The 12,410-nt window shown below is 41.8% G+C and overlaps 1 protein-coding gene across 1 annotated transcript in view; it reads right to left on the reverse strand.

Moving 5' to 3' along the window:
- Positions 1–665: 665 nt before the first annotated feature.
- LOC144934603 (glucosylceramide transporter ABCA12-like) overlaps positions 666–12,410 on the reverse strand; it is a 78,229-nt gene continuing 66,484 nt past the window's right edge. Inside the window, exons 41-45 of the mRNA XM_078860592.1 lie at positions 7,562–7,665; positions 6,065–6,157; positions 4,833–4,938; positions 2,167–2,304; positions 666–752 (exon numbers count right to left, since the gene is read on the reverse strand). Of these exons, the coding sequence (XP_078716718.1) occupies positions 666–752; positions 2,167–2,304; positions 4,833–4,938; positions 6,065–6,157; positions 7,562–7,665 (528 nt within the window). The remainder of the gene's footprint in view (positions 753–2,166; positions 2,305–4,832; positions 4,939–6,064; positions 6,158–7,561; positions 7,666–12,410) is intronic.

The raw sequence follows: 12,410 nt of genomic DNA on the forward strand, positions 1-12,410 counted from the left end.
TTACATCAGATATTTCAATTGTCAAGAGAAACATTCAAATTTCTGAATCTGCATCCCAGAGCTACAAACTGTAGCTGAGACTATGTCACACATCTTGTCATTAGGCTCGCAGTATAATTTTACTTCATTAAGAAACATTTCCAGAGTGATACAATTCAATGACTGAAAGCCACTTCTACAACATATATAATTATTGTTCGAGGCTAAAGTGTACTTCATTATTTGGCAAAGCAATTTAATATATCTGCAGCATGAAGTGCTATTTTATAGCGTTTATGCATTATCTGTATAGCCTTATGTACAGTACAATCACTGACTAGCTAATACCTTAATTGATTAATACACATTTGCAATTTCTAAAAAAAACAATAAACAATAAAAACAAATTTAAAAACGATCTTTGAGGTAAATACAATCCACAAAAATGTTAAATTACAAATAGTGTGCATAGTTAATAACTTCCTTTCGATTTTAGAAACAATATCCCAGTTGATAACATTTAAAACGTCACTGTTTTAGAAGTGGGGGTCTCGAAGTGATGCCAAATGCAAGGAAATCATTAGGCTCTGAAGCACTTGGCCCAGGCGTGGGACGGCTGTTGTGTGTGCGTGGTGGTGGTGGTGGTGGCGGTGGTGGTGGTGGTGGTGGCGGCACGGCGACGCTTCCTACACGGTCGGCACAGGCGGACGAGCGTCTGCGTTGCTGGATTCCTCCTCCATATCAATCTGCTGCCGGGCAAAGTTGATGAACACCTGCCACATGCCAGAGAGAGAGAGCGAGGAGAGGGAGCCAGCATGAGCACTCGGCGAAGGGTAACAGCAGGTGGCAGATTAAGTACCTAAGAAGCCCTGTGCTGGCCAATGATTGTAGAGAACGGGGCAAAGCCAGATTGACAAATGCAGTAAATTGTGAGCACGAAATGCAGGAAATGCGAACCCCCATGCATAATTCATAATGCCCTATAACATATGTGCATGTTTTATGAACAGCCTTTAGCAGACCGCATACCGATAGAGCTAAAAGAATGGCCATTATTTGTTTGTCACAAAGGCATTTAGGCATTTGTGTCACAGTTAAATGCCTCATTAAGGGTTTTCATTAGAACACAACTGCTCCATTGTTGGTACATCTGTTTGCAACCTGCTACGCTGCGGCTATACGATGTTGTTGTCCAGGCCTTTCTCATTCATTTTGAGTCGATGGGTTCAATCTTGTTAGGCGTGGGTATTTACGTAGCAGCCTCGAGCCTGTGTGTGTCTCTCCCATTCATTCTATGGGTGAAAGAGTAAAAGGCTATTTTCTATACTTGGGCCCTCAGGCACAATGCAGCAGCAGCAGCAGCAGTAAAGAATTGTCTACGCTCTACTGATGAACGCTAATGAGGTGGAGACCATTAAAGATCCGTACGTGATTTGATTTGAGATGCACAAGCTGGCGGGTGTACAGGCGATGTGCAAAATTGTGTACACTTTCTATAGGGTAAGCAAATGCTCTGTAGATGTCACGGTCTGCGCACGCTTTGTGTGGCTTCACGCCAGTTGCATTAATCATGTTCTTAGCATTGTCTGGCAAGGTTCAACATTCATGCAGGCAATGCTTTGCAAGCAAATAAGCGACTTTCAATGAGTAACTGTTTAAAGAGAAAGTCATCAAAATCAGATTTTATGACAAAGGCAGACTGAGACACGGCTTATAATTCCAGCGATTGCTGCCGTGGTGCAACGGTTCGCCGGTCCGGTTCAGAGGTCACCGGTTGGGTTCGACCTCTCGGCGCTGCAGTTTCTCACGCAATGGGGAGAGTTTCTTCAACTCGCGGCCGCCTTGTCCACCCGGCACTAAAAGTGGGTTCACTGCAGCGAGTCAATCAGCAGGTCACGTGTGTGGTGGTGGTGGGGCAAAGTGTGGGTACTCCCACCTCTCCCAAGACGTCTGGTCACTGTGAAAGAGTAGGCCAAATACACTGCTTTTTGTGTTTATTTTGCTGTACTTCTGCACCTTTGATTACCAGTTGGCTACGTACGGTGCAAAAGAACTTCAACATACGTACATACAAATACCCCCTAGAGGAGCTCTCTAGAACTCCCTTCAGAGGTGACCACACGCAGTGGCATGAACAAGTGATTTCAAGGATGCACCTTGACCTCTGAATCTGTTGTGTCATATTACCTGGTCCAGTGTTGTCTGGCTGATGGAGTAATGCTGGATACTCAGAGATTCCTTCTCTTTCTCCAAGGCAATGAAAATTTCAGAGAGTTTTGCTGCATTGCTAGGAACTTGGAACTCCAGTTGGCTGATGTGCTGTTCCTAAAAAGTCAAATGTCACAATGCACAGCGATAAACCACATACCAGCTTAAAATAACATAGCATAATCTGCTAGATAGCACTACAAAACAGCAACTTTATAGCTTAGCTTGTGTTGCTGCTGTATGAAATCAGAAGTGAAATTTAAAGTGTGATAATGGTTCATCTGTGGACCTTTAGAATTCACACACTCGCTAAGTAGGATTACATTCTGTTCCAGTATTCTATTCAAGTATTCTATTCCTGCCGCTTAATGCGAGTATCATTTTTTTTTTACAAAATTAATGCCGTCAAGTATAATGAGATCTTGTCGATTATTTGTGTACACTACATCCCACTTTCTGCACACTAACTATGAAAGTGGTGTAAACATTTGCAATTTGGATGCATAAACCCACAATGCTGTGTGTGTACACATAGGGAGTAAAGCAGTGGGTTTTATTCACTTCGCGCATCGAGAATAATACTGTCATTGCATTGCACCCGTGAGAAATGAAAGCAACACATCACTTAAAATCGCACTCAATCAACAGAAAATATATCGATTTGTTAATTTGATTTTGAGGTTGTAAATAACCTTACAAGTAAATGGGAAAAATAAATACAAACATTACAATTGTATTTAATTTTAAGGTTGGAAGTTCAAATTCGGGTTGGGCATCAAATGTGGCCCATCTATCTTGATGGAATGAAGACCACTTATTGACAAGTTGCTTCTGGACCAGGATATACATTTAGCAATTGTAACCTTAGTTTCCACCTGGCCTTTCGGTGCCTGAAGGCACACTGTAGAATGGTAGATATCCACATCATGGTGATATCGCTTTGATGGTTTCATAAACTTAAGCTTCCTTCGCTACAAAGCAGCTTAAAGTAGATAATTAAAAACTGTATCTATTAATGGCAGCATTTTTCATTGATGCCGGTTTATTTATATTACACAATTTAGATTTCATAAGTTGGTAATACATTATTCAAGGACCACCTCCGAAGTGTCATCGTATAACCGTGACAAGTGTAATACACAATATGGTGAGTATTATTATTACACATTATGCCCAATCACATGAAACCAGTGTTGGAGATTCATATATATCAGCAGTATATGCTGTATGTATGTGTATTTTTATACAGTTAAGTTCTGGAGATAAACTGATCATGAAGTGAGAATCAACCATATCAGCAGCTTTCGTCTGCCCAAGTATCCGAACAATATTTGTACTTGTATCTCGTGCATCAATGTAAGGGATGTTGCCGTGATGCAATGATTAGTACACTGGCCACTAATTCGGTCTCCTGGCACTGCAGTTGAAATAACGGGTAAGTTTTTGTTGTTATGAATTTATTTAGATTTCTTTCAGCAGGTTTCTTAAATCTACCCACGTCTTGTCCACGCCACAGTATAAATGGGTAACACCACAGTTATTAGACCATCAGGTAGCATGTCATGGGCTAAAGTGTGGGAACTCCCCCACCTCTATCAAGACGTCTTGGCCAGTGTGGATGAGAAGGCTAGAAATTATCTCGATAAGGGGCTCTCCAGAACTTCCTATAATATAGGGCCTTTTTCCAACAGTAGTCTGGGAAGGTTAGTCCATGGCTGCACCTTTATATATTTTTATCAAGGTAGAATTATTCTTAAATCTTCTCTAAAGTGCATAGATTCCCTTTAAGCATATTGAACTATGAGAATAGGTTTGCCCATTTTTTCTGGCAACAAAACAGGTGTTAAGATTTTATAACATCAAACTGAAACCTTTTACAATACTTGTGGTCAGAATGCAAACAAAAAACATACTCTGATAATATATGTGTAATAACAGCCATAGAGGGTTCACGTGAGGATTGGCTTGCCGGTCCTGCTTGTAGCCAATAAGGGTTGAGATAGGGAGCATGGCCCAGGCGTGATCACGGCATGTCATCAGGAGTGATTGGCCTAGCCATTCGGGGCCCCAGCTAATGGGGAGCCGGATGAGAGGCGTGGTCCCGGGATTGACAGGGAACCATCGAGAATGGTCGAAGCTGTCCATGAACGATTGGCTGGGGGGACCACGTGACGAAGGGATTAAGAGAGAGTGAGAGGGAACGATCGAGAGCAGACTGGAAACCGACAAGAGCAGGGTCACGCGTGGACGGGGGCTCTGGGTGCCACGTGCGCGGTGGGGACTTAGTGCGAAGTCTGTCCTCTCTCCGTTGTCTGCCAGCAACGGAGAGTGAGTGAGTAAAGTGTATTGTGGAGTGGAAATAAAAAGGACTGATTCCGAAGCCGTCTCAAGAAGGATTATTACATATGCATTGTCTTTGAAACTGATTGGTCCACACCAGACAGCTTTCTTTTGAGCCTGTTATTAAAACGGTGTTAGATCAGAGGACGCCACAAGGCATATTGAACTAGTTTTGTATATACACATTTTTTATCCAAGTTGTATTGTAACACTCGGCATCATTCTGGCGATATCCAGCCCTCTGCTTGATTTAATGGCTGGAGCTTTTAGCAAAGCTGGTAATGGCTTGGTGCAATGCCTCATACCTTTAAGTAGGCGCCAGGGAAGTGAGATGTGATGAACTCTGTAACTTCTGTGACTTTGGAATTACCGCTGCTCAACCGCAGCTTGATCATATGCCCATTGCCAAACCTGTTGCATGTAAACAGACAGAAACAGATGATGCAGGTCACTGTGCCAGATAAGTGTGTACACCATGGGGAGTGGCCGCCAGCTGGTAGGCACACTCCGAGCAGTAGGAACCCAGTCACCTGGGTTCGGTTTCCAGACATGGATGGATCGTGTCACTGGAAATTAGTACATCGTGTGGTGCGTGTAACACTTTGCATTAGCAAAGCACCTCTTTGTGTGCAACGGTGTTGTATTATTTCTCACCATTAATATTTCATCATTCCTTCCTAATCCTATCCTGATAGCGTTGGCAGTGTCATTTCATGAGATTAAGACTCCATTTAGATCTCTCGCAGAGCAGATTTTTCAAAACTGCTTCTGAGATCCCTGACAGTGATATATCTCTGATCACAAGCGCAGTGTAAGGAAACACTTTCCTGCCCACCCTACTAGAGATTAATCCAGCCATGCTGCTCCTAACAAGGAGCTCGCTAACAGCACTTGCTACGCTACACAGCACAGACAAAGTATATTGGCATATCGGTTAGTTTTGCAGTCACAGTGTGAGGTTTCATGCGTATGAGCACATCAGGCTTACAACTTGATAGCAAGAAGATGACCACATAAATAAAAACCACAGCTAATTCGCCAATTGACATCGCAATTATTCACATTATGTTAGATGTTCGTGCTGATTTATAAACTTAATTTTGGGAAGCTGTAACAGTTTGCTGTGAAAGTGTATAGTGACGTCCTTCTTTATGACTACGTCGCTAGGAATACCCATTAAAAATACAAATAATTTTTAGCAACAATCAATGTATTAATGCCACGTGATTCAATTGACACACGTGACAATGCTACATTAGAGGAATTGAATATCTGAACAATCATTCATAGTCAGTTCATGTCAGGGAAGGCCCGTTGAGCCAATAAGCAATTTTTCAATGGTGAGAACTTATGATTTACTACAATTGTCCTCATTATTATTTCGACATCTACATGTTTTGCCTTTATTTGTTGTTTCTGTGCTCATGCAAAGGAAACTGGCTACACGGGATGACTCGTGTAACAAATCAAATGAATGTAAATTCGCGTATTAATATTTGTATTCCATGAAGCAGTGGTTTCATGTGGGGGACTGTACCGGTTCTTGAGATGCTGCAAAGTGCCCAAGCACTTGAACTGTCCATTCACCATGATGGCCAGCTTGTCACAAAGGGCCTCACACTCTTCCATGCTGCGTACACAAACACACGCCGCACACACACAACGGCAGTGTCACACGGGCAGCCCATGGGCTATTTGGTCCCAGAGGGAGCCACTTATTGGACCCCCAAGCAATACCTGAAAACATTATTATTGTTTTATATTTTTATTATTTTATTATTTCCCTTCTACGTGACTTTACCGAAAGAACCAAGAATGTAACATTATTATTATTTCATGGCCCAAAGCATTATTCTAGAGCTCTGCCATGGCTGGCCATGGTTTTCTGTCGTGGCAGCTTGTCTTAGAAGAAATGAGCACCACTTGTGTTATAAGGGTAGCCAGTGCCTAACATGCTTTTTTTGTCAATCACCGGTACCAATGTATACACTCACTCCTGGTCTACGTTGGTTTAATTCGGATAAAATACACTTTAGGTGTATAATTTTAAGTATTAGCCAACCATTTGTGTACTCGTTTGACCGTGATTAACTCGTATTGCCAGTGTTTCAGGGAGGTGGTTGTAGTATGGTGGTTAGCAGACCGTGCTATGAACCGGCCAACCAAAGTTGAATTCCTTGGCACGGCTAACACGAGCGATGTGTAATATTTTAATTAGGGCCCTTCAACAACCTGCGCTGACCATTGTGGTGAAGTATGGTCAGACAGCCTCCATGATTGACATGTTATGTGGAAACCTTAATTCAACATTGGATTCAAGAATCTGCCACATATGAAAGAACACGTCTCCCTCCATCACACTACATCAGGTTGGATCGTCATATTACGAATCTGGATTTGCACCAGTAAACAATGATCTGAAAGACAATCCACTAATCATTAGCATGCATCGCTGCCCATATGAATATTAATTATCATGGGGAAATGAAAAATGTTTATTTGCCAAAATGAGCGTTGGGCACTACATCCCTCTCGATACAGGTTTTAACCAGAGGTGGATATTTCACATTCCTATGGTCAGTGCCACTATCTCAATGGACAAGCACTGTTGAAGTGGTATATATTTTGTTATTCCTGGATTGTTAGCTGGCTCAATTGAGAACAAATCACGATTCTATCTCATAACTACTCTATTCTGACTCAAATGTCAGGCCGAAGCACCACCTCACTGATACGATTGATAATAACAATGTAATGTGCTTATGGTAATGATAATATTACACGTTCAACACGATCAACACCATTCCCTTTGATGGTACAGTCAAGGAATATTATCAAATCAGTGCACCATATCCTAATTGTGGGCTACATTGGTGCCACTGTAATGGCCGAATTATGATCCCATCTTGCAATTTCATTACGATGGCGCTCGAATTGCTCTCCGCGGCTAAACGGCCACTTTGCCGATCTGGGAGGAATTCCTGTGGACAGAACCATCGGCAGGCAATGTGCGGGATGTTGCCACCGTCCGTACCTGTGTGAGGTGAGAACAACAGAGCAGCCCTGGCGGACCTCCCTTGTGATAGTCTTCCAGAGGTAGCGCTTGGATTTGGGGTCCATTCCAGAGCTGGGCTCATCCTGTGAACATAGTAAAGCCCCATTTGTTGGACCACAGCAATGACGACGGTAAGGTCCTGGAAAAAATGTCCCTTCATGCAAAGAAAATTTTGTCCTGGTAATTGTAAACGTAAGCTTTGGACATTGTCAAAAGGTTAAATACTGCACCACCAGGCTCTCATGGCAAATGGATATTCTGAATACACAATCCGCAAAGCCATCACCCACACCGTGAGGAAGGAGCCATCTGAAGGTCCAATCAAAACCATCACCTCACCTTACATAGCAGGGATAACCAAAAATATTTCCAAAATCTTGAACAAACACAAGATCCAGGTCCGATTTAACACAGTGCACAAAATTCGTGACCTGATCCCATCTGTGAAGGACAAGATTCCTGACATGCAATATCCCGGCGTCTACAAACTAAGCTGTATCTGCAGCAGCAGTTAAATTGGGGAAACCAAACGACATGTCTCGGACCGTGTTCGTGAACATGAGGCAAATCTGAAACACGGCAGGACCAATACTTCTGCCGTGGCTGATCATTACTTTAATGCGGCTGGCTCACACGAAATTGATTTTTCTAAGACGATGGTACTTTGCAAGCCGACTGGCTATCAACAAAGATTCGTTCATGAAGCCATCCATATATACAGACACAGACACAATTTCCACCGAGACGACGGTTTTAAACTCAGCAATCACTTTTGGTCATGACTTGATTTGTGTTTACTTGTCAACCTCTACCGTCAGCAGTGTGGATGGGTATAGCGAGGTGCAATGCCCCCCCCCCCATCTCTGTGATTAAACAACACAAACACCACAAGCCTATAATTATAAAGTGACCAAAAAGGACAAAAGAGTACGTTTGACCTGTCAACTGATATAAATTCCACATTTATATGGCGGAGGCCAGTCTCTCCATTGGATGACTCCTGTTAACCTCACACAGAGTAGTACTCAATTTATTGAGCTCAGATGTCCAAACTGTATTTTGAAATTGCAACCTTTAAAACTGCGAGACAAACGTTTTATCCACAGCACTATGCAGCCAGATATCTCTGCCCAAGGTGGAGCGCTCTACCAATTAATCCAGTCATCTGAATTTAACATTATTGTAACATGCATTCGGAATAATTTGGTCACCCAAATGAGCCTCCGCACCTTGGCATGGATAGCGAGTCCCGCACTCACGTCAGAAGCAATGACGTCCAGCTATTTTATTTCAGCATGGCATATTTTAAGCCACGTTGACTTGGGATAAACCTCCCCAGGTACTTGGTCCGATTGAAACTGTAAAAAATAAATGTTGTACCCTTAGGGGTTAGCCTGAATTGAACCCATGAGATAGGATCCAAGCGCAATGCATCAAAGCAGCACTCCCATCGCACTGGGTTTGTACAAAATATCTGTGCTATACACCATACTACTTTACAGTAATATACTACTATACTTTAGCTGGAATGTAGCATGTTTATGGTAGAGTGGTTTATTTATGAATTTTGATTGAAAATCCTAAGTATCTTCACTCTGTCATTCTTCAAGCTGCATACCAATTTTGAACAAACATTTACATTGCTAAAGGACATTTGCAGATGATACATTATTAATGTTTGAGACAGAGGGATATGCCAATGCACGTGAATGTTTCTCAATAAAACATATCAAAACTATACAGTTGCAATGATATGAATATTAAATCCAAGCAACATTACTATTTTCCTTGCTCCTTGAGTTTTTCCTCAATACTTTAATATGTACAGGGCCATGGTAGACACACACACAATATATCTTACTAGCCTTTTGCCCATCCAAGGACGTGTGTATTTCAGTAATTCTGAAACTTGCAAGCGAAAAGCAGACCGCGACGTGATATTCATTCATCAACTCGTGTGCAATTTGTAAGGGTGTGGTGGCACAGACTTATTTCATTTAACAGTTATAATCCCTTGTTCATCATGACGTCCTTTTTACTTCTATGTCTCAACAGCGTTACGGAGACCACGTGACGTGAGGGTTCTGCCTTTGTAGTGAAGGTTGTAAGTTGACGCTGAGTAGGGGGGAGGAGGCGCCTCCCCCCCCCCCCCATGTGGAGTGACGTCCCCGCTAATTATTAATGGAGGGGATGTCCATTTGGAAGATGTCACCTCTTCACGATTATTAATGTGGGAGGCTATTCGATGTGGAGTGACGTCACCTGTTTATGAGTAAAAATGAGGGGGGCTGGCCGACTTGGAGTGACGTCACGCGCGGGACACACAGACATTCTTGTCTCATTGTAGTAGTACATATACACACAGGTCTGTGTGTAAACCCTGTTTTTAAATGAGACCAAAAATAACATCTGTGCGGAAAATCCCTTGACCTCTTGTTGTTCTTGCGATTTGTGTGTATTATGTAAGTTATGCTGCTGGATGAGCTCAGAACAATTTAAAATAAAACCTTTCCACTTATGGCCAGCCCTTTCCTCCCTAAAACTCTCTATTTTTCATTTTTACTGACACAAATTGCTCATCTCTCTCTCTCTCTCCGAGGAACATCAATCTTGGAATATTTGTTGACCAAAGGGTTGAATGTTGTTTCCCAATTGGGAATTTTCAAGCCCCCATTATTTGCTTTCATAAAGGACTTGAAACATTCTGCCACCATGTGGGTACTTGAAGCGAGCGTGCGAGTGTGTCCAATGTCACCGAGTCACCGTTTTATATTCAAAGGCAGCCGTCCTTGTGCTCAGCATCATAGCGGCTCACACTGCAGCACCGTGCAAGTCACCGGTTATCGTTTGACGGTGGAAAACAAAACGTCCCATTAAGGCCAATGAAAATGCTCCATCACTAATGTTCTACCTCCTGCATTTATATGACTAAGATGAAATATGTTAGCAACAAACTAATGGACCCTTGCAGGATTTGATGGGACACCGTGGAATGGTGTGCTAAACACCTTTCAAGTCGCTTTGTTTTTATACTTTACAAATATAAAATAGGTAATAAGGGAGACTTACAAGGATACTGCAAAATAGCTTGATCGTGCTTGAAGATACTTCTGGATATTAAAAATGTTTGATAACTGGAATCATAAATCCCACCAAAGGCAATGGGCTATAAAATCAAGAATGCAATCCAAGCAATACCACACACAATGATAAACTAATTCAATTCAAGTCGTTTTCGATGCTGTTCTGGACATAAACATGTTTTATGTGAACATGGGGAATGTTGGAGGTGGTTGGATAATGTTGCTGTAATATCTAATGTAACATTTTTACTTGGTTTGAAGGTAAATGCTTGTATTCAGCCCCGAATAAGCAATATTGTTTATAATAAGCCGCAGGCACTATTATGGAAAAGACTGAAACATAGGTTCAGTAAAATATCCATAACAGATTGTAGAAAAAGCATCTATCACCTTTGCAAAAAAAATACAAAGGACTGAGAGCTGTTCAGACACTGCCTACATCAAAAGAACATTTCTGTGAAATATCAAAACTCCAGCAATGGAAATTAAAGTGAATCCTTCAGGTATTGCATGAAAAGGAAACTCAACAATCACGCGAACTCTTCACAGCACGCACAGCGTTAACACTGTTTATCTAGTATGACAAGTAATTCAGCCGTGCATGCTAATTTACACTAAATTTCTTGTTTGTTCTGTGTCAGAAATGGCTGCATAATAAGCAAGCGCATGGGACAAATGGCAAAGGAAATATCAAATGTATGTTGTATGTCGAACTTCTGTCACACCGTACGTAGCCAACCGTGCTCATCGGAAGTATGGTTGGTAAAGTATAGAATAGGTGACGTTTTTGTGAATAGGCCTTCTAGTACATTATTAGAGAGGCCAGACAGATGGACTGGATAATGCGAGTTGGAGACTGCCCCATTGGGGGCCTGATGAAAATTACATTATTTTGAATGTTTCCGGATGAACAGGTTTTACATTTGCCTATGCATAGTTACACTCATAGTCGCTTTTAAGCAACAGACAAATATGAGTGTTTGTTGTTATTTTTGCTTGAGCATCACTGCCAACACAGTATCACGAAATAACAGAAAGCAGCACAGTGAGAAGCATAATATGTGTAACTCTAAAATATAACGTGAACACACAGATTAAACCAGGATACATCACAGACATTTCCACTCACGATCACAAATATAAAAGAACACGGGAAAAATATCAATCACAATAATAACAATTTATGGACAAAATAATAGTAGTGATAGAGAGGGAATACATATAGACACCAAGTGACTGAAGGAGGAGGATAACGCATTACGCGTCGTAGTGAGATAGATAGGAAGCATCATAACATGGGAGGCACTATCATTGCCAAGGACAGACATTCATCGAATCGGGCATGAGCAATGATATTGAAGATAATAGTGATAGCACATTTAGCCACAAATATAAATAACCGAAAGCTTATGATGTGATGATGGTAGCAATCTATTTCTTCAGTTCGGATATTTGTGCACGTATGTTACAAGATCACACAGCTGAAAAGTGAAATGCCACTCACAATACGATCTTGGTCAACCGTGGGTTTCCTGCCACATGTGGAATTTTCACAATTGGCTCACGGCGGTATGTGGCCGGTGTTTTCATGGGGAACTACTTTGACTTTCCAATGTGTATATATGTCTTGAAACAAAGTACGTGTGTGCACATGATATCATACAACCACGTCTGAGATCCATTCATATGCCCTTTGTATCCACAATTTAGGGGGCGTACTTTCTCACATCCCCTGCTACTACAAA

The sequence above is a fragment of the Lampetra fluviatilis genome, chromosome 10 (assembly GCF_964198595.1).
Source record: "Lampetra fluviatilis chromosome 10, kcLamFluv1.1, whole genome shotgun sequence".
NCBI lineage: Eukaryota > Metazoa > Chordata > Hyperoartia > Petromyzontiformes > Petromyzontidae > Lampetra > Lampetra fluviatilis.